This window comes from Melospiza melodia, chromosome 19 (assembly GCF_035770615.1).
Source record: "Melospiza melodia melodia isolate bMelMel2 chromosome 19, bMelMel2.pri, whole genome shotgun sequence".
Taxonomy (NCBI): Eukaryota; Metazoa; Chordata; class Aves; order Passeriformes; family Passerellidae; genus Melospiza; species Melospiza melodia.
Genome location: NC_086212.1, coordinates 7836421 through 7857123, shown reverse-complemented (window position 1 = coordinate 7857123; position 20703 = coordinate 7836421). Strand labels below are relative to the sequence as shown.

Here is a 20703-nt window from a genome sequence, read left to right as displayed (position 1 = left end):
GGCGGGGCTGTCTCTATGGGGTTTTGGCTATCTCTATGGGGCTGTCTCTATGGGGCGGGGCTGTCTCTATGGGGCGGGGTTTTCTCTATGGGGTTGTCTATGGGGCGGGGCTGTCTCTATGGGGCGGGGTTTTCTCTATGGGGTTGTCTATGGGGCGGGGCTGCTCCCGTAGCGGACGTGACGCGCCTCTGTGGCGCTCCGGGGCCGCCCCGCAGCGATGGAGGCGCGGGAGCCGCTGCGGGACGTGCGCGGGGCGCTGCGGGCGGTGCTGGCGCGGCTGCGAGGTGCGGGCCGGGAGCGGGGCCGGGCGGGGGTCGGGCCCAGCCGGGTTGAGCCGCTCCCCGCGGGCTGAGCTGTGTCTGTACCGTTGCAGAGGGAGAGCCGAGCGAGGGCCGAGAGCCGTTCGAGCTGCCGCGCTTCTGGGACGCGCTAGGTACGGCCGGGCCGGGCCGGGCCGGGGTTCGGGGGTGCCGGGTACCCGCGGGGCCGGTCCGGGGCAGGGCTGCCCTCCCCGCGGGTCTCCAGCTGTGGGGTGTGCCCTCCACTCACGGAGTCGCGGAATGGGCAGGGTTGGAAGAGAGGGATCTTTAAGATCATCAAGTCCAGCCGCTAACCGGCTGTAAACCATAAACCACGTCAGTGCCAGATCCAGCCTCCTGGATCATCCTAAACATCCCCAATTACTGACTCCTCCACCGCCCAGGCCAGCCCGTTCCAGTGCCTGACCACCCTAACTCTGGTCACCAAACGCTCCAAGGTGTGGCAGAGCAAAGGCAGATATTGAACCGTTCACACAAGGTTTCTGAAGGTCTCTGTTAAAGCCTCCTGGCACATCCTGCTGAACAGGTCATGGACCAGCATGCAGACTGGGGTTCACTACCAGCCAAGTGAAAAAAAGCAGACAGGACACAAGCAATGCATGGCACAAATGCAGCAGGGAGTTTTTCTTCGTAATGGGGTTTAGTTTATATGTTAGTATTGCTTGGGTGAAATGGTAAACAAGCAGTAGAATCAGAGCTGCTGCTATGTTCTTTTATCTTTTACCTGAGTTACTTTGTCTTCTTTTGCTCCTGTTGGATTTTTTTTTTAGGTCAGACATTCCAAGTAACATCACAGGAAGCTACAAAGCTGAGTCTGGCATTCTCAAGGCCTCCACTACCTTCTGCAGAGGTGAGAGAAAGCCTTGACAGACTATGAAATTGCAGTGTGTTTGCAAGCTTGAGGTATTTCTTGGTTCATTTGACTAAATGGGCTGTGTACTGTGGAGTGTATTAATATAATCCAAGAACTGCCCAGAGAACAAATTTCTCTAAGGTAGGGAGATATACTAAATAAAAATGTTCTTATATTCTTTCACAGCCACAGCTCATTGCTGATAGAAACAGATTATTGGAGAATACAGACCTTAAATTTAACAAAGAATATGCAATATTTTTGCTATCACTTGAGAGAAGTTTATCATACAGGTGTTGAGAGGAGAGGCAAAAAAAGACCTTAAGTTCAGAATAATGATCTAAGTTACTAATTCTTTTCTGATGCATGACTACCACACCAGGGAGTGTTTTCTTACTAAATCATGAGGCAGGCTAAGATGCATACAGTTGGCTTATGGTGCCTTTTTCTCGTGCTGTATTTGTTTGCTCAGAGCAGTCTGAAAGCCAGTGATTGCTTGTGAGGATGCCTACATGTGCTGCAGCTGGGTGTTACTCTGGGTGATCCTTTTGCCTCTCTGCTTTCAGAACTGCCGGAAGCTGAGTGAGGATGTCCAAAATGCCATTCTTGCAGTTGCCACAGTGTACTACTGGCTACCCAAGGGCCAAGGTGAGCTGGTGACAGCAAGGCAGTCACCACTGTATGGGATGTGGGTTCTTTCACCACCACTATATAGAGAAACCCAGTGTTTCAGAGCCTAATGAGGTCTGGTATCAGCAAGTTTTTATTACCATGGTATCCCATTATCAGCTGTTCTGTAGACTTTGAACGTGTTTATGAGTGAGGTACTTGTCTGTCTGCTGCTGCAGTTTTCCATCTGTGGGAGAGTGATGATGTAGGAAGTTGTGTAGTTGATTGAGCATTGAAAAGAATGAAATCCTTGTCCAGAGTTCTTTTGGACCTGGGAAGCATTTCCCTTTCTTCAAAATACATGTAACTTCATTTAAACAGTGTATCCACACAAACAGAGCAGTCTGTGTGTTCATCTTCAGCACTTGCTCTCTGTCAGTGCTGACTTTGTGCCAACTTTCTTGCTCTTTCTCTGTCTCACCCAGGTACTACCCTTCGGAAGATGGTTCGAGATGCCACCACTGAAGTAGTGGAAGGGATGATCCAGCTCACAGACACAATTCTCAATGCCCCAGTGGAGAGGTTGTCATTTTCAATTGCATAGTTCTGTGATTTTGTGATAATTTTGTGATAATTGTGATTAAAAGGCAAGAACAAGTTACAAGTATACTTGTTAGGAGGCAGTAAGGGCTTTACACAGACTTGGCATCCTAGAGACAAGCTGGTTGGTGACATCTTTGCAGCAGAACTTTTGCTAGTGTTTATCATCTTTGTTGCAGAAAATGAAACAAACCACAGTCTAGCACAGTGCTGTTATTGACTCTGACCTTGAGGGTTTTGTTTTGTTTCAGCTTGTCTCAGGAACAGCTGATATCAACTGGAGGTGTGTGGGAGGCCTGTGAGCAAGTGTCTAACCTGCCACGAGGTGAGTGTTTTAAATGCAGAGTAACAGCTCCAGGATGGATCTTGGAATATCAATAGCTTTTGCAAGGGCATTCCAGCTGGTACAATAAAAGCTGAATGGAGAATAACTCAAAAACTTGACTGGTTTTGAAATGTATAAGCTTGGAAATCAGGTCAGATTCTTTGTCTGACAACAGTGCAGCTCTGAGCTCTGCAGGAAGTTTGATCCTACAGTGATTGCAAGCCTAGATGGAGGTTGTTGGAGACTGATTTGAAACAGTGGGGTGCCACAGTTTTCATGCTTTTGCAGATAACCAGGCAGCAGTTGTGTCGGCTCTGGCTGCATCTCTAGGTGTGGTCAAGGATGCTGTGGAGGAGATGGAACAGGTAAGGAAGCCCCTAAGCCTTAGAGGGACATGCAGTGGTGGATTCATAGACTCAGAATATTCTCAGTTGGAAGGGATGCACAAGGATCATCAAGTCCAGCTCCTGGTCCTGCTCAGGACAACCCAGACAATCCCACCATGTGCCTGAGGGTTGTCCAAATGCTCCTTGAACTCTGGCAGGTTTGGGGCTGTGACCACTTCTCTGGGGAGCCTGTTCCACTGCCCAGCCACCCTCTAGGCTGGTTCAGTGATGAAACTCAGGAATTATTTTACATCCAGACTTTACTATAGATTTGCTCCTACATGACATAGATTATTTTTTTATCATGGATTTTAATGAGTTTTTATTCTCAAGCCTGGTTTACTTTGTATAAGATTTTCATAAAGCCATGAATTGGGAATGGGGGAGGCAATTTAGGATCGTGTAAGAATTCACCAAGTTCTTGCTGTTTGCACTGTTAGAGTGGTGTTTTTTCTTAATCCAGTTATTTTAGCATTAACCAACTGTGATTTCTCCATTAATCAATTATATGATGTCTAGATTGTTAGTTTTTTATATGATGTCTAGATTATGCTTTCCCTTTGCTCCTGGGTGTTACTGGAATTGATGCCAGGCTCTGGGTTTTCAGTGCCTCTGTGTTCTCAGGCACTGGTGGAAGGGCAGGATCCCTTTGGGGACATCATGGAAGATGAGGAGCTGGGCTTTCGGGGCAACAGGGACACGTACTGGTCAGAGGCTGACAGGCAGCTGCTCAGCTCCTGCATGGGACTGATGAAGGCTTCTAAAGCTTGCCTGAAGAAGGTTTTGGCTGCAGTGAAGGCCCATGGCAAAGCTGATTCTCCAGAGCACATTGCACAGCTGGATGACCTAGCAGACATTGCTAATGAGATCAGCCCAAGGTAAGCAGGGTTCTCCCCATGCTGCTTTCCCTCCAGAGCACTCCTGGTCTATGATGGTGTTCACAGGGGTCTTAGGATGAGGGAAGAGATGAGGATCTGACTCCATGTTTCAGAAGGCTTGATTTATTATTTTATGATATATATATTATATTAAAGCTATACTAAAAGAATAGAAGAAAGGATTTAATCAGAAGGCTGGCTAATAATAGAAAAAGAAGGAAATGATAACAAAGGCTTGGGGCTTGGGCTCTTTGTCCGAGCCAGCTGGGCTGTGATTGGCCATTAATTAGAAACAACCAACATGGGCCAATCACAGATACACCTGCTGCATTCCACAGCAGCAGATAATCAATGTTTACATTTTGTTCCGAGGCTTCTCAGCTTCTCAGGAGGAAAAAGCCTAAGGAAAGGATTTTTCATAAAAGATGTCTGTGACACTGGTCTTTCTTTGAGGTCTTGAGTGAGAAGTTGAAAGAACCTCTGTGATACTGAAGCTGTGAGCAGGTGGTGGACACAGATGTAGTGGGAAGGCTGTTAAGCTGTTGAGGGTTGTGTAGGTCAGGAGAGAAGCACAGGGGATGGAGCTGTGACCACATCTCACTCCCTGGTGACAGGGACACACAGCATCCCATAGGTACAACTGACATCTCTCTGTTGTTCCTGACCTGCATTCAGGACTGGGGCAGACTTTGACCAGAATCTGTGAGTTGTGCTATCAGAACATTCCTTCCTTGCTCCCCTCTTTTCTGTTCCAGTGTTGATGAGCTGGCACTGAGCATGTACCCACCTGTGAACCCACTGGCTGTGCGATTTAACGTGAGTATCTGCCGTCCTGATAGCTCAGTGCCTGAGTATCTGCACAGGGAATGGGAAGAAATCAGATTGGAAGGCTTAGGTGACTTCAGGGAGAGATGGGTGCTAGTAAGTGCCTCAGTAATAATTTCTTAAGGATGAAGAGTGCCCTTTGTTCTTGCACACTTAACTTCAGGTGGACACACATACTACATCTGCACCTCTTAAGGGTACTTAAAACTTCAGCTCTGAGCTATAATCCACAGAGATTTGCAGTGATAGAACCTCAGGAAGTGATGTCTAAGGCTGCCTAGGTACTGCACATGTACTTCTTTCCTTGGATAGTGCAGTCTTGCTCAAATAAAGCTTTCTATGAAATGAAAAGCTCTTACAGTGAGTGTATTTAAGCACTGAACCAAGCTGCTTGGAGAAGCAGTGGAGTCTGCATCTTTGGCAACACTGAAAACTTGACTAGGCAACACTGGCAACCTGACTGAGCTTTGAAACATCCCTTGCATCATAAATCAAGTACAAATCTCCTTGTATCTGGGATTTGTTTTATTCTTAATCTTGGTTTCATGCCTTTGGCCAGTGGCTTGATTTTTTTTTTTAAATAAAAAAGTAATTACTTTGTATCAAATTGTATTAAAGTCAATCACTTGCAGCTTTGTATTTTAATATCAGTTACTAATTTCTAATAGGCTTATTTAAAAAAAAACATTTTAATGTATGTTTTAAAAAACAGACAGGTTTTTTTTTTTACCTGTCACAGCCAGGGGTAGGTTGGAAGGCACTTGCAGCATGGCAGTGATGGGTAACTTCATTCTGCATCAGGATCCATGGCAGTTTTATTCATAACAGGCTTTTGTGCATCCCTGTAGTCCTCTTTATTTTCCAGTACTGTTCAGACCCTCCTTTTCCTCTCACTTGGCTCACCTTATTTCCCTTTTGTTTCTTTCTAGGCTGCTAAGCTGGCCTCAGTATTAACGAAAGTCTTAGAGATTGCCAAGTGAGTATGAGCTACAGTTTTGTAAGTGTGTGTTCCCTGCTATGGAGGTTGATACCTTTGTGCCTCATGTCAAAGATGACTCATTTCTGGACAGTAGATGCTGGCATTTCAGAGCAATGATGTTGTTATCTAGTCACAAAGGGATGGGAGTGAGAAAAAGGTGCTAGGGATGATAGCGGTTCCTTGTTTTGGGTTTGGGACTGCAGACATGAGTGTGGGTTCTTGCTCAAAGCCCTCTGGGGCTAGAGCAGCCCTGTTTTACTGCTGGTTATTCAGAGCTTCACAGTACCCCTGTGCTGTCTGGATGCATAACAGACCAGGAGGCTTCCCTAATGAATTTCCTCCCTTTTGCAGGACAAGCCACGTGTGTCCACCATCAGAGGAAGGCTGGGTGCAGTTTCTAACTGGTGCAGTAGATCACAACATGAACAAAGTCAAGAGCTTCACACAGGGTCAGCTTTAACTTTTCTGTGCCTGTGTGTGCTGCTGCCACTGGCTCTGGCATCTGCATTTCCAGTGAACTTTGCTGTTCTTCGGCTGTTTGGAAAATAATGAGAACAATGGAGGAGAGAACTTCACTGCTACTTGGAAGAACCTCTCCAGGAAGTTGCCCTTTGCCATGGCAAAGGTGTCATTTTGCTTGGATGCTTGGGATGATGCAGTGCTGCTTCTGAATGTGCCCCATTCTTTGGACATTACAGCTACTGTGGGGTTCAGAGAAAAATAAAATATTGCTAGATTTACATTAGTTGCTTTATCTGTCTTCAGAGGACGAAGGATATATGCAGAATGAGAGGGTCTTGCTTCTTTTTAAGCAGCCCAGTGAATAATTATAAAATGTTCTGCACTGCTGCTATTTCCTGTCTATTTCCTGTTCACTGTCTTAGAGAGCAGTGAATGAGCTTTCTCTTATTTTCTCAGAAAGCAGCAGAAGATATTATTTACTACCTTACCAATGTCAAGGATCTACAGGGAGAGATATCCCTCTATATATATATATATATCCCTTGAGACATCCTACATCTATCATCACTTTAAAGTTCCAGGATACCCTTTACTTGTCACAGGTAGGGCAGAAGACTTAAGCACTGGTGGGCTCAGCACAGGTGTGGTGAGAACTGCAATGTGTGCTTCAGCATTCAGCCCATCTTTGTCGCAGTGAGGCTCGCTTCTAAAACTGCAGAGTAGACATAGTGGCAGATGGGAGAGAGTTGAGTTTGTGCAAATAATCAAAATCAGACATGGTTTTAAATATAGCTTTTATTATAAAAACTGTTAACATCTGTGCTTGCCCGTGACCAGGGCACAGATCACAGCCACTCTTTGGTGAGGACCTGTTCTGAGCTGGCCTCAGGCAGCTGCAATGTTGGTTGTTCTGTAGCTCTTCAGGTTGTGGAGCTGGAGGCAGGTAAGACGTGCAGTGAGTCTCCTGGGCCCTGCTCGGGTGGGGGTGAATGGGATTTCCAGCTCTTGAGTGCTTTTAGCTTGCACAGAGCCCAGCCTGAAAGGAGAGAAGGGATTATACAGGAATCGCCCTCTTTGTGGTTTTAGTTTCCTGTGTCTGGGATATGCATTAGCTGGACAGGAATGTGGTGCCAAAAAGAAGGAAAGGAAAAACAAATAGAAGAAAGCTGGCAGTGACTCAAACAACTACAGTGAAATTGTCATCTAACAGTGGTTTGGGAGGGAGATAGGACAGGAGAATTGAAACCCTCCATGGAGACATCTAAGGGGACTTTGTCCTAATGCAGCTTCTTGGGACAAATGTGGGGCATGCTCCCCTTTGGTGGCTCTTGGCTAAGTAACATCTGCCTGGTTCTTCAGTAGAGAAGGGAAAAATACCGCTGTTCATTGTTTATAGTGGGTAATGGATGGAAAACTGTCATAAACAATACAGTTTTACTCCACTTAGGGATGTTCAAGTTGCTCACTAGAAAGTAATTGATTTCTCAACAACAAATAGTTTCTAAATTTCTTAGCTCATTTCAGTGACCTCTAACTTTGCCTTATTTCATGTGTTTTTCTCACTAAGTCTTGGGGCATTTCTCTGTTATCCTTTTTGTTGGCAGGAGGTTTTCCTTTTGCTGTCTATGCCTTTGATGTTGAAGCTTTCACAAATGGCATATTGGCTTCAACTTGGGTATTACACGTCTGTTGAAAATTCTCTTAGCTGGCTTTTCTCCTTTTCAGTGTGAAAATCATCTGTATTATCTGTAAATAAAGGATGGGATGCTTGGGCCTTTTATGCCATAGTGATATTTTCCTTCCATGTTGTTGCTTGGTTATTTTTGAGGACAGCTTTTCCTTTGCTTGTATTGTGTCTCTTTTTCCATTTGCTGTTCTTGGATCAGCACTTTGCACTTACCTGTAATTCCTGTGTCTGTAAATGAGCCCTCGCCCTGTGACTGCTATCACACACTGCTCCAGGGGCTCCATGAGGGGGTTCTGGAGGCTGATCCTTGCTGTGCTTGGCTCATACTGCACCATGTTTTCTAGGAACTGTTGAAAGAAGGAAATGAGCTGAAATTGAGAGAAGAAAATATATTCTTCTATGATTAAAGGGAGATGAGTGATTTTTTTCTTTTTTTTGGTGCCTGAGGTGCCATTTGCCAGAAGAGGCAAAGTCCAGCTTATTTAATTTATTATAATTTCTTCTGCTCTGCTTTCTCAGAGAGCCCCTGAACCCAGCAGAATTGTTTTGCTGCTTATGACTACAAAAGCTGTTTTTTCCCCACTGCAGAGGCAGGATGACAGCCCAACCGTACCTCAATGGTGAGAGGGGAATCAGAAATGCTGATTTCTTCCTGTGCCAGGTACATGAAGGAGGAGTCCTCATCTCTAAGCACAGCAGTCAGCCTGAGCAGGTGGTTCTCTCCCAGCTCTTTTCCAAACCATGTGTAAGGCACAGACACCTTCAAGTTATTGACTGGAACAGAGGGGTGAAGCAACAGGTGATGAGTGCAGCCTGGTCTGTCCCTGCATGACACCTGGGAGTGTTCAGTGCCCAACATTGTACTAAAAGCTGCAGCATTTAAATGCGACCTCAAGCGGATTTGCAGATTGGAAATCTCTAAGGTGATGTTGCCAAAGTGTTTTATTTCACAGGGTGGGTGAGGTTGGAATGGACAATAGTGGATTATCTGGTGCAGCCTCCCTGCCCAAGCAGGGTCACCCCAGGGCACAGGATTGTGTCCAGTCAATTCTGGAATATCTCCCATTAGGGAGACTCCACCGTCTCTCTGGGTAATCACCTAGAATCAACTATTCAGCCAACCTTTTGTAAACCTAGGGCTGGGGGAACTTTTCTGAAATGAGAGCACTAGAGGACTTTTCTAGCCATGCACCCAGGGGAGTCCTTACCTGAATTGCTGTGGAGGTTAAAATGAAACTCTTCCTTCCAAAGCTGGGCAATGGGCACACCATTATAATGCAGAGCCTGGATCCCAGCTACCAGATGAGTAGCCTTTTCTCTATCAGTGTGGTTGAACACTTCAATGGAAAGTGTCATATCTTGTCCCAGTTGCAAAGAACTTGACTGGAAATGGATGAAAATGTTGACTGGCTCTTCCAGAGCAGTAGGAAAGAAGATAAACTGTGTGCTGCTCATGCCGCTGGTTGTCTCAAGTTCCTTCATGTTTCTATAGGCTTTGTCAAGGACTTTTTTTTCCTGGAGAGAACCTGTCACAAAAAAAGGAAGCACATACTTTGGTTCTCTTTCCTGTTTACTAGTGAGAAGCAGCAGGAGAATGGCATTGATTTCTCCTGGTAGTACTGGAGATACTTTTCCTAAGAGCATAGAGAGATATCCTTTTGTGCTTCTGGGTGGGTCAGTTTGAAAGCTTCAGCTGTCAGGATATTCACTGGATGTGCCTGACAGATTCTACTTGGCAATAGCTGTCACAGTTTTTAAAACACCTTGGTGCTAGCATCTCTCAGAGTAGAGGAGGCAGCTGCTTTTTTCTGCTGTAGCTAAGGCACAGTTCCATGCTCTCATGTGTTGAGAAGTTGCAGTTGCCTCCTGCAGCCATGGAGAAACAAGCCACAGGTGAAGATGGGGTGTTATGGTTGAGCCAGGGAAACCACTCAGATTCTGGAGGGGAGCTGCTTGTTGAGGGAGAGATTCAGGCAGTGTCTGAGAGCACAACAGCCCTTTTCAGAAAGCTGGAGTCTGAAATACATCTATCCATATTTATATTACAGAGAAAATGGGAGGTGGATGTACAGAGTGTAGAGATAACAGAAATCAGAAAAGGTATTCCGGACATGAAAGTGCCTGGTGTACAAACACTTGGTCTTCCACAGACCTTAATGCCATTAAGCAGGGTGAAGTTTGGGTGATGGCCTCTGCTTTGGCTCTGTAGACAGAGAGAATGAGATATTCTAGTGCCACTGAAGAAGGGGAAGTAGTGAGAAGTGGCTGACCCTGGTGCTCTGGTTTGGTTCTGCTCTGGTCTTTTACTCCTGATTTGTGACAGTGACAGGGAATGTGCTCAGCCTGTGCCTGCCCATACCTTCAGGATATTTGTAGTTTTGTGTGATGTCCTCATAGCGCTCACTGCCCACACTCTTGGTGCTGATGTTGTTTCCAGTGTATTTTGTGCCACCAAAAGCTGGCTTGAGGGTGTCATCTGCTTTGTGTATCCACACATGACACTTGGCATTGATGGCAGCAAAGAAGTAGCAGACATCATAATCAACTTGTGTGTCACCTTCCTTGATGGCACGAACAGGGGCTGGCCCACAGAAGGATTCACCTGAAGACAAAATGTGGTCCAGATAAGATTCAGATGTTTTCCCAACTAAACCCATCCCTAGTTTTGACCTATACTGGTGAAATATCTAGTTTAGGAGGCCATTAGGAAGCAGTGATAGAGCTACATGAGCTGCACAAACCAAACACATAAATGATAGTAAATGATAGTTTCATGCCTAAAGTCAAGAGGGTGAGTGAGTTCCTGTCTTTTTGCATCTTTCCACTGAAAGGAGGAATATTGAATGGCTTTATTTACCCCTGCTTCACTTCCCCCTGCTCTTGCTCAAGCCCATCTCTGATATCTTACCCTTGCTCTGATATCTTACCCTTGCTTTTTTCCTGGCAGGTGGCATCCAGTGCCTGCCACCCACTGTACTCTGGCAGCAAGTCTGAACGAGCCATCCAGCATTCATTCCAAACGTGGAAGGTCCTGCAAGAGGCAACAGCATGAGCTTACATCCAGGGACTGAGCCCTGAGGTACAGGGTAAAGTTTTTGAGTAAAGCTTTTGCCAAACCACAGCTGGTCATGCTCCCTTGAAGGAGTTCAGTTCATATTGAGAAGAGCAGAGTTGTGTGTGGAGAAACAAGTGGAGTTTCTGCAGCTAGACTGGGCTATCATTCTTCCTTTGTGGGCTCTAGAAATAGAGCACTCTTGAGTTTATCAAGAACAGGTCCTGTAGACAGGATCTCAGCTGAGCTGTCTCCTGTCACCTCCTTGCAGCTGTTTTACCTCTTTCCCCTGGGTTTCATTTCCCACATCCAAGTATTGTCTCAAATCCTTGCTGGGGCCCTGCCATGTGTTCTTACCAGACACGAGCACTCTTGTCCTGTGTCAGCAGTGTCCCATCCTCATCATAGTACTCATCCACACTCAGGCTGCTCTTGGTGTTGTGAGCCCAGGTAAAGCCAGTGACCACCCTGGTGGGAATTCCCAGGCACCTCAGAACTGTGTAAAGAGAGAGCTGGGAATCAGTTGTGCACCCTGCCTTAAGAGTGTCTCTGGTGATACATGTAGAGCCTCTTCTGGTGCTAGGCCTGTTAGGAATGGCACAAAATCTGCTGTTTGGACTTTGCAAGAGGCATTCCTCCCTCAGGAAATAAAATTTCACATGTGCATTCAGTGAATGGATGTACTGATACTCTTGTCTTGAAGGCAGTGATGCTGGGTGTTGATGACACTAAAGACGTGCCACTGCCCTGAGGATAAAAGGCTGTAGGAGCACTGTACCTGAGCACAGGAGTGCCCCAAACACCCAGCACCTCCCTGTACCTGAGCACAGGAGTGCAGCAAACACCCAGCACCTCCCTGTACCTGAGCACAGGACTGCAGCAAACACCCAGCACCCTGTACCTGAGCACAGGACTGCAGCAGACACCCAGCACCTCCCGGAGTGCACGGGCTGGAATTTGGATGCAATCCACTGCCGGAGGATGGGGATGCTTCCCAGCCACTTGGAAGGGGGTGTCCCATTATGGTGTTGCCCAGGCTCGTATTCTGTCAGGCTTCTAAACTCACTGCAGTTCAGCTGCAGAGAAGGAGGAGAGAAAAGATGTATTAAGGAATTGCCTCTCTTCGATAGGTCCACCTGATCCTGTTTGTGGGAGGTGTTCCCAAAGCAGAAGAAACCAAGAAGACTTTTTTGTGCCAAGCATGATGGTCATGGCTGAGCAGAACAGGGATGTCACAGACATCTTTTATGAAAAATCCTTTCCTTAGGATTTTTCCTCCTGAGAAGCTGAGAAGCCTCAGGAACAAAATGTAAACATTGATTATCTGCTGCTGTGGATCTGTGATTGGCCCATGTTGGTTGTTTCTAATTAATGGCCAATCACAGCCCAGCTGGCTCAGACACAGAGCCCGAGCCACAAGCTTTTGTTATCATTTCCTTCTTATTCTATTCTTAGCTAGCCTTCCGATGAAATCCTTTCTTCTATTCTTTTAGTATAGTTTTAATGTAATATATATCATAAAATAATAAGTCAGCCTTCTGAAACATGGAGTCAGATCCTCGTCTCTTCCCTCAACATGAGACCCCTGTGAACACCGTCACACAGGGGCAGCAGTCTCCTCTGAGATTTGTTCAGTAAATGCATTTTTACTGCTAAGAACCTCCTGCAGCCCTACGTGTCTGCTGAAGGAATATCAGGACAGGCTGGAGATGGGCAGGAGGTGTTGTTTGGAACAGGTTTCCTCTGAGGCCAGTGGTTTAGCCTGCCCTGGGGGTGAGAAGGTGCCCCCTGCTCGGGCCAGGGCTGCTCTGTGCCCTCCTCACCATGGCAGCAGCTGCTCTGCAGACGGGGACGGGGCTTCGGCGCTGGGCAGGATCCTTTTCTCTTTGGGAGTGCTCCCCCAGAGCCAGCAGGATGAAGCAGATGTCAACCATGTCCTCCTCAAACTGAAACAAAAACACATCACTTCAGGAAACTCCCCGTGAATTTTTGTTCTCTTGAGTCCCTACGAGGGTTTGTGACTGTGCAGATTGTTTCTCCCTTTCTGCTGATGGTTTTGGGTAAGTGGGCTGTGAAGGAGGGCAGAGATTTGCAGGGGGAGCTGAGGACAGACCTCCAACTTTATTGAAGGTGGGAAATGCATCAGCATGATACTGCGTTCCCTGATTGAGGGAAATTGATGCTTTTCTGTAGGGAGATAGAATATAAGAAAATAAAGATAGTGTAGAAAGTAATCTTACCCCTAAGGAGTTGCAGCTGGGCCAATTATCAAAGATGAGGAACAGGCCTGGCTTTAACAGGCCACAGCTGTGACCAATGAGAAGAAGATGCTATAAAAGAGTGGGGCGGCTGGGTGAGAAGGGAATTGGAGTCAGTTGGCTGCTTTGTGAAGAGCAAAGAGTCAGTGCTGGGAGGAGCAGCCCACAGAAACACCAAGGAGGTATGAAACTTTTGTGATAAGGAGACAACAGTATGGAACCCCTGCAAAAAGGTGAAACGCTTTTCTGGAGCACTCTCTAGGTTGGCACAGAGATGCTTGTAAGATCTGCTGGTACAAAAGTGAAATAATCACTGGCTATATCAGATGGCTTTAGACAAACAGAAAGATCTTCTTGCCCTCACTTTACCTGATAGATAGAGACAGTATTATTGAGCTCTGTTAAATGCTTTTATACCTGTTGATGAAAGGAAGGCACACAAAGCTCAGATACAGAACAATGCATTCCTTTATAGAGGACAGCATGAGAAGGAAGCTAAAATTACAGGTGCTGGGTTATAGGACTTCATCCACAGGTCCCTGCTCTCCTGCACAGGAGGTAGTGGGTGCAGAGAACACAGAGATGAGTAGAATTCTTTCATCAGAGCGTCCTGTACACACCAGATTTATGCACCTTTCCTCTGCTGGTGGTTGGAAGAGAGCACAGACATACTAGACCTCTTGCTTACCTGGCTGAAGTCCCAGGGTTGGGCTAGGATTGCATTTTCAGTCCCCTGGTAGATGATGCCATCTTGGTTTAGGATATACTCCTGCCGCTGTGCCTCATTAGCCAAGAACACCTCATCATCTAGATTAGGGGAAAAAAGCACCAGGAAGAAAGCATGGCTGGTCTCAGGTGCACTTGCATCTCTCATGCATCAGCAGGTTCCACTGGGCTTTGGCAGCCCCCAGCATTCTGCCCTGAGAAATACCTCAGACTGTAAATCAGACAGGAAAGAAGAATTTCATGGTCATCTCCATTGCCTTGTCCAAAAAGTTCTCTGGACCCAGGCTGTTGCCCTTGCTGGCCCTTCTACTCTCCTGGCTGATAAGTTCTGATACTAAGAAAGATACAGTGGCCTTAACCAGACCAATTACAATCTTGACTCATCCTAAAATCTCTATTATAGAAAACACTTAATCAAACGCTTTCCCCTTAGCAGAAGGACAGGGCTTTTCCAGTGGAGTACTCCAGGGAGAGGCAAAAGTGCTGAGGCAGGAAAATTTGGGCTTTATGAGCCCCTAGCTCTCTCCTGAGGTGCTGTGGGGAGCAGGGCAGGAGTGGAAGGAGCACTGGGTGAGTCAGCCTCAGCCTCCCTCCATGGAGGCACTGCCACAGCTCCAAAGTTGTTTTTTTTTTGTGAAGTGGCTGATCCCAGCCTGCCTTTCTCTTTCTGACCACCTACCTCTGCACCAGGGATTAAAGAGGAGGGTGAAGTCGCCCAGGAGCTGAGGGGATTTGGAGGCACGGAAAAGCAGATTGTACTGGCCAATGGGGGCATTGGCAGGTGTGCTCACACGCAGGGTCCAGAAGTTTGGGTCCTGTTCCTCCACTGCTGCACTCCACTGCTTCTGGTCTGCCAGGCTGGAGATAGGAAATTCAGCCTGGATTTCGTCTGCTTTGGCTGAATGTGGTCCTGCAGACAAAGAAATCTGGTTGTGTTTATTCCAAACATTGTTTATTGCTCACCTGTGCAGACAGCAGGGACCTTGTCTCTCTCTGGAGCCACAGCTCTCCTTGTGGAAGGGCCGTGACCCTTTAGCAGCTCAATGCCCACTGAACACTGCTAAGGCCAGGAATGCACTCAGGCCTCCCTGCTTCAAAGTGAAATGTGCTTTCCATACATTTGTAGAAACCAGGAATGGCCAGAATGGTGCAGCCCTGCTGTGCCTATGGAATTTAGTGTCTTGTAACAGCCCAGTGCTCACAATATGGTGAAACAAGCTGGGGCTGAAAGCTGCTGCCCTTCTCAGAGGTCTCATAGAAAACACTCTAACAGAAAAACCTGTGACAGGCCAGCTAGGTTTGAGCACTCCTAACCCCAAAAGCCAGCAGAGATCCCATGAGCATTTTGTAACCATGGAATGGTGAAGCCGTGTTGGTTATTGCGTGCAGCGTCCCTTCTGGAAGGGATCTGGTTGTGATCCTGCAGGAGACTGCTTTGCCTCACATAAACAGTTTACTGGCCTCACATCTAAATTTGGCACCCCTGCCCAGCTCTGGAGATGGCTTTTGCCCCCAGCTGTGGTGGAGGAGCAAAGCTCTGATAGGTTTGTTATGGCATTACCTGTCTGTACGATGAGGAAGGTCCTCTTCATCTGCTTCAGGTAGTTGTGTACTGGAGCTGAGAATCTCACAGTGATGGTGAATGGCTGTCCTCTCCTCACTATGAGCCTTTTAGTGCTGATCTCTTCTGTGTGGTGGTTTTTGTTATTCTCTGGTATCATGAAATCACATTTTTGGATGCTCAGACCTGTAGTGTGAGAAGATAGAGAATGAGTTTGGGGCTGTGAGCTGGCTGCAGTCGGGCCCTGAGCCACATTCTGGGGCACAAAACCAGCTGATTGTGCGTGGAGAAACACCCATTCTCCCCTGCCTTAGAGACTTTTATCCAGTAATGGTAGGGACTGCACTCTGAGCTTGGCTGTTCTGGTGTTGAGTGACTGTTGAGCTGCCTTTGCTTATACCTGACATCATTAAGTGCAACCTTCACTGCCGGTTCAAATGCACAGCTGGATCAAACTCCAGTTTTCCTACTTTGTACCACATCAGTTGGCAATGCCATGCAGGAGACAGGAAAGATCCTCCTCCTCCTCCTCCTGTCTCCTACACAGGCTTCATACACATCCTATGTGCTTCTGTCCAGCACCAGAAGACAGAAAAAAACTTGTCACAATTTCAAGCAGCCAGTTACTCCCTCTTTTATCTCAGCCTTGGGATCATCCTGACCTTATTTACCTCTTTGGGTTGTAGCCCATCACTAAGATCCTTGGCCCTGTGGGTTGCAGCTGCTGCCCCTTATGTGACACATAACCCACCTCCCCTTGCTGACCCATTCTGTTTTCTTCTCTGTGATGGAAATGTCTGTTCTGTGTCTTGTAGAACAGTGAGTGATGTGGAGTCTGGCTTCCTCTCCATCATATGACTTTTCATGGATCTTACTGTCACTTTCTTCAAGGTTTCCTGGAGCCTTGTTTCCCTGCTCCAGAGGCTCAAACACTTGCTCATCTCTCTGTTTCAGTTGTGTTGTCTCCTTAATCCCTCCCACCCCCCATTCCCTGCGATGAGGATTCACTTAGCTCTGCTTCCAAGCCCTCACCTGTCTGCCTTAGCTGCTCCTTGCTGCTTCTCAGTCTCCTCTCAGGGATCAATACCAGGTTCTGATTGCTGAGCCTTTTGTGCAGTCTGCCCTGCAGACTGAGCTCCCTAAGCCTTTAGAGCGCTTGGCTCCTGCCCTGCAAGCTCAGCTCTCCCCAAGCCTCACGAACTCTGTCTTGGAGCAGGAGCAGTTGTCTCTTCCTGACACATGGCTGGCAAATGCTTGGAAGTAACAAAAATGATTTTTGCTTACCTTGGCCCATGGCTGGTTCTGGCTACCATGAAAATATTCAGCTTCTGCTTGCTCTGGTGGGCAGTGACTCCTTCCTGCAGCTGTGCTAAAAGCTGTCCTCTTGCAAAGTTGTTTGCTTGGTTTCTTTGTACAGGGTGGGACGTGGTGCTGCCACCTTTCCAGCTTATCTGGTGTGCAGATGTTGAGGGCTCTTTTATCTCTCAGACCACACTGGAGGAGGCTACAGATGAGGTGAAGCATTTAGAGACAGCCAGTGACAATTCCTTCAAGGAGCTGTGCACCAAGGAGCCCAGAGTAGGAAATGCAAATCTAAATATGGCTCTGAACAATGCACAGAGTGCACTTCCAATGTAACTGTCGGACAGCTGCTCTCCAACATTGACCCCAAGTTGTTTAGATCCTAAACCCTTCAGGGAGTTAAAAAATATACTCAGTACATCCATTGCTCTTGTGCCTAATTCAGAAAAGTGCAACCACTTAAAAATGAGAAAATGTGTTGAAAGAAACTACTGAATTTGTGTAGCTTAATGGGGGTTATTTAAAAATATTGAGCTGGAGACTTGGACTAAATATGTTCCTAAAGTTGCTGTAATATAAAAAGAATGCCGCTGGATTGATAATAATTGGTCAAAAGACAAGAAATAAGGTATCAGAAATGAACAGCTTTCACTCTGGAGTGAGTAATTAATAGTTTTGCAGAAACCTATGATCTCCAAAAACTCAAAAATAATTTGAGAAATTGATTACATAATATAGTCCAGGGAGTTCCGTGGGTTTCTAGTATTTCTTTATTAAATTTTACAATTATTTGCTTATCTGTGTCATTTAAGCTAGAAACAAACTCTCTTGAGTTTTAGGTTTTTTGTATAGATTCACTTCCACAGAATAACTGCAGAGTGTTTGAGGCTGGAAGGGACCTCAGAGGTCATCTTGTCCCAGCTCCTGCCCCAGCAGGGTCACCAGGAGCTGCTGGTCACCTCTTGTGGCGACGAGTCCAGCCCTGGGCACAGCACTGCAGGTGTGGCCTCAGCAGCGCTGCCCAAGGCAGGAATCAGCTCCCCTGACCCTCTGGCAATTCTTTACCTGGCGCAGCCCGGGATATTGTTCCCTTCCTTGTGACAAGGGCACGCTCCTGCCTTGCGTGAGCTTTGACTGCTCTGACTTTATTGCAAAGCCTGGAGGTCACAAAGCCAGATTTGCAGAAGTTGGGAATGCTAAGAAGAATATTGGGAAAATCTTCCAGAAAATTCTGTATTTATTGTATACATCGCTCAATGTCAATTATGTGTGATTTTTGTATATGTCTTGAACTTTTTTCTTACATAAGGAGCTAAACACAGTATGTGATGGCTGATTTGTGCTCTTTCAGTCTAAGCAAATTTTAAACTGACTGTGCTCAAACTTCTGACTTTCCTTGCATGATCAATGAAGTGCACTGAAATGCACGTTTGCAGTAAATGTGTGAGTTTTGAACCTCTAAATCGGGGTGGTTTAGATACAGAGAGGTATTTATCCCATCATCACTGGCTTGTGACGACTGTGCATACACACAGTACCATCTCTTGGTCAAACTGGCAACTGCAAGTAACATTTCCTGCACAGGATATCCTGCACTTCAACTCTGAAAAGAGACCTACTTATTGTCCCTTTAAGTTTTTCTTGGGCTAAAAAAGCCCATGGAGAAGGTTAACATGCAAAAGAGAGTTCTGCATGTAGTATTCAAGTGTTTGTACTGGCATTCCATCTGGTGAGAATGAGCCCCCTAGGACCAGGCTGTCCCTACATCCAGGGCTGCCCCATCCCAGGTGCAGAATCCAGCACTTGCCTTTGTTAAACTTAGATGGTTTTGTCACTTCTCTATCCACTACATCCCTGACATGGTCCTAGAAATCTCAAGAAAAAGTAATCCATAAGATAGATCCTTGAAAGTGTCCATCCTGCCTGGATATTACTTTATTATCTTATGGTGTGTAGGAATACTTGTTTTACAGGTCCAAACATAAATCCATAAAAACTTTATTACCTTTAAAAATAGAAGCTTAAACTGAGTGAGCATCTTTTTATAACTGGATCTCTCTCTGAATACGGTGATCAAAAATTACATACACCCTTTTATTGTGTCTACACTTCCAGCTTTGATGTGGCATACCCATGAATTAGATAGGAATTTTTATTTTGAGGGAGACTTTTTGTTGCTTTAAAGCAACCAGAAATTCTTACACTGTGCCTTTGGTTTTATCTTTTACAGTGAGCAGAGCCCTCTACACGCAGTACAGGAGAGGGACAGACCAAGACGTAAAGCAGTGAGGCTTTGGTGGCAGAACAATGTCATTTGAAACCAGAAACTTCAGCTATTTCTGGTTGATTTTTTATTTTTTAATCTGAATCTAGAAACTTAGAAGAACATAATGATGGGGAGAAACATTCACTACCCTGGAGGCTGATTTCAGTGTGTTCCAGGACCAATTCATGGTTGTGAAGGTGTCATATCAGTGAGTGCTCATTGGATATTTTTTGGAGTGGTCAGACTGGAATGGGGGCTGGCTGGGTCAGCCTCTTGGGCATGCCCTTATTTAAACTGCATATTTATAAAGAAAAATACTGACAATTAGCCATTGCACTCCCCCGACTCCCACTGACTTCTGACAAAGAGCTGTGTAAAGATTGCAGGTTTAACAAAAGCAATTTAAATCCTTCCTCGGGCACTTAGATGTTTTTCTCTGTAATAATCATTAGTATAATTGAACAGTTGTCGGATGTCTCATGCAGGGAGAATGTGTTTCTCCTGCATGGCACTGGCCAGATCTGCATTTTCACACTCAAAGTGAGCTGGGTGTGGTTGCTGAGGGCAGATGGAAATGCTGACGCTGTGAAAACCCAGCGAGTGTTGCAAAGCCTGGGACTTGGCCCAGGCTCTCCAGCCTGGCTTCCCTTTGAACTACAGCCTTCCTTTGCAGGTAGTTAATTAGGATGAGGTCATTGCAAGCTCTGCGACAAACACCATCTGAAATAATTGCCTGGATTGTGTTTAAGAAGGAATACTGAAGGAATTTGGGTGTTTTGGCCGTACTGTGTGTAAAATGTAATGTCAGTCTGCATTCTTGTAAGATTTAATGAGATTCTCTGAAATGCCATCACTACCTCAAGGCCTTCTCTGAGGCCAGTGGAGGATTGTCTGCCCTGACTCTCCAAGATCCTGCAAGACTTAATTGATAGGTGCAAAGCTGCCTATTCCCCTCTCCTTTGCCTGGAGAAATCTGAATTCCTGTGTGTGTGTGTGTGTGTCCTTTTCAACCTTCATTCCAGTCTCTCTGGGCTGACTAGTTTTACCAAGCTTCCACATCCATTATAAGTATATGTGTGGGTGGCAAAATATTGTAATTGATGTAGTAAAATGGGACTTTACATGTTTTGAAGATTTTGCTGGCTTTAAATCAAAGAAATATTTAAATGAGTTCTCAGATTAGGCTGTGTCCCAAAGTCAGTTTGTGAGCATGGGACATTCTGGGGGAAGCTGGTCCTGCATTGCTGGGCAGTTCTGACTGTCAGGAGCAATAAGTCAATTTGTCTCTTAGGAGCATTCAGAGCTTTGCTGGATTGGCTTGTTAACTTTGCAAGGAGTGAATGGACACATTAGGGATTTAGATATGGGTGGCACAATGCCTCCCTCATGAATGATGATCTGCTTTAAGCAGCTTTGTGGCGTGAGGAAGAGTGACTGTTAATTGTGAATTTTCGTACACCTTTCTGATGTCCTCCTTTTTCTGCTTTGCTACTTTCTCATTTTTCCAGTCATAAGAAGAGAGTTCTGTTGTATCACTGCCATATCTTATTGCTGTATTTTCTTTCTAGCAATAAGATTCAATGAGAAATTTAATCCTGGAATTTAATTATGTCA

General features: G+C 46.0%; 2 protein-coding genes across 2 annotated transcripts; one reads left to right on the top strand and one right to left on the bottom strand.

Annotated features, from left to right (window-relative positions):
* The first annotated feature begins 202 nt into the window (after nt 1-202).
* Nucleotides 203-8017, top strand: CCNDBP1 (cyclin D1 binding protein 1). The gene is made up of 11 exons (XM_063172282.1): nt 203-284; nt 374-433; nt 1091-1170; nt 1740-1821; nt 2268-2364; nt 2634-2707; nt 2996-3072; nt 3718-3971; nt 4727-4787; nt 5726-5772; nt 6127-8017. The coding sequence occupies exons 1-11, from the start codon at nt 218-220 to the stop codon at nt 6233-6235; spliced, it is 1008 nt and encodes a 335-aa protein (XP_063028352.1). The 5' UTR covers nt 203-217; the 3' UTR covers nt 6236-8017.
* EPB42 (erythrocyte membrane protein band 4.2) lies at nt 7015-16947 on the bottom strand. The gene is made up of 13 exons (XM_063172281.1): nt 16806-16947; nt 15522-15707; nt 14640-14870; nt 13923-14041; nt 12800-12922; nt 11878-12052; nt 11334-11472; nt 10852-10955; nt 10284-10526; nt 9133-9450; nt 8538-8698; nt 8138-8271; nt 7015-7273 (listed from the first exon to the last, which is right to left on the bottom strand). Exons 1-13 carry the CDS (start codon nt 16813-16815, stop codon nt 7123-7125), a joined length of 2094 nt encoding a protein of 697 aa, XP_063028351.1. The 5' UTR covers nt 16816-16947; the 3' UTR covers nt 7015-7122.
* Between the last annotated feature and the right edge of the window lie 3756 nt (nt 16948-20703).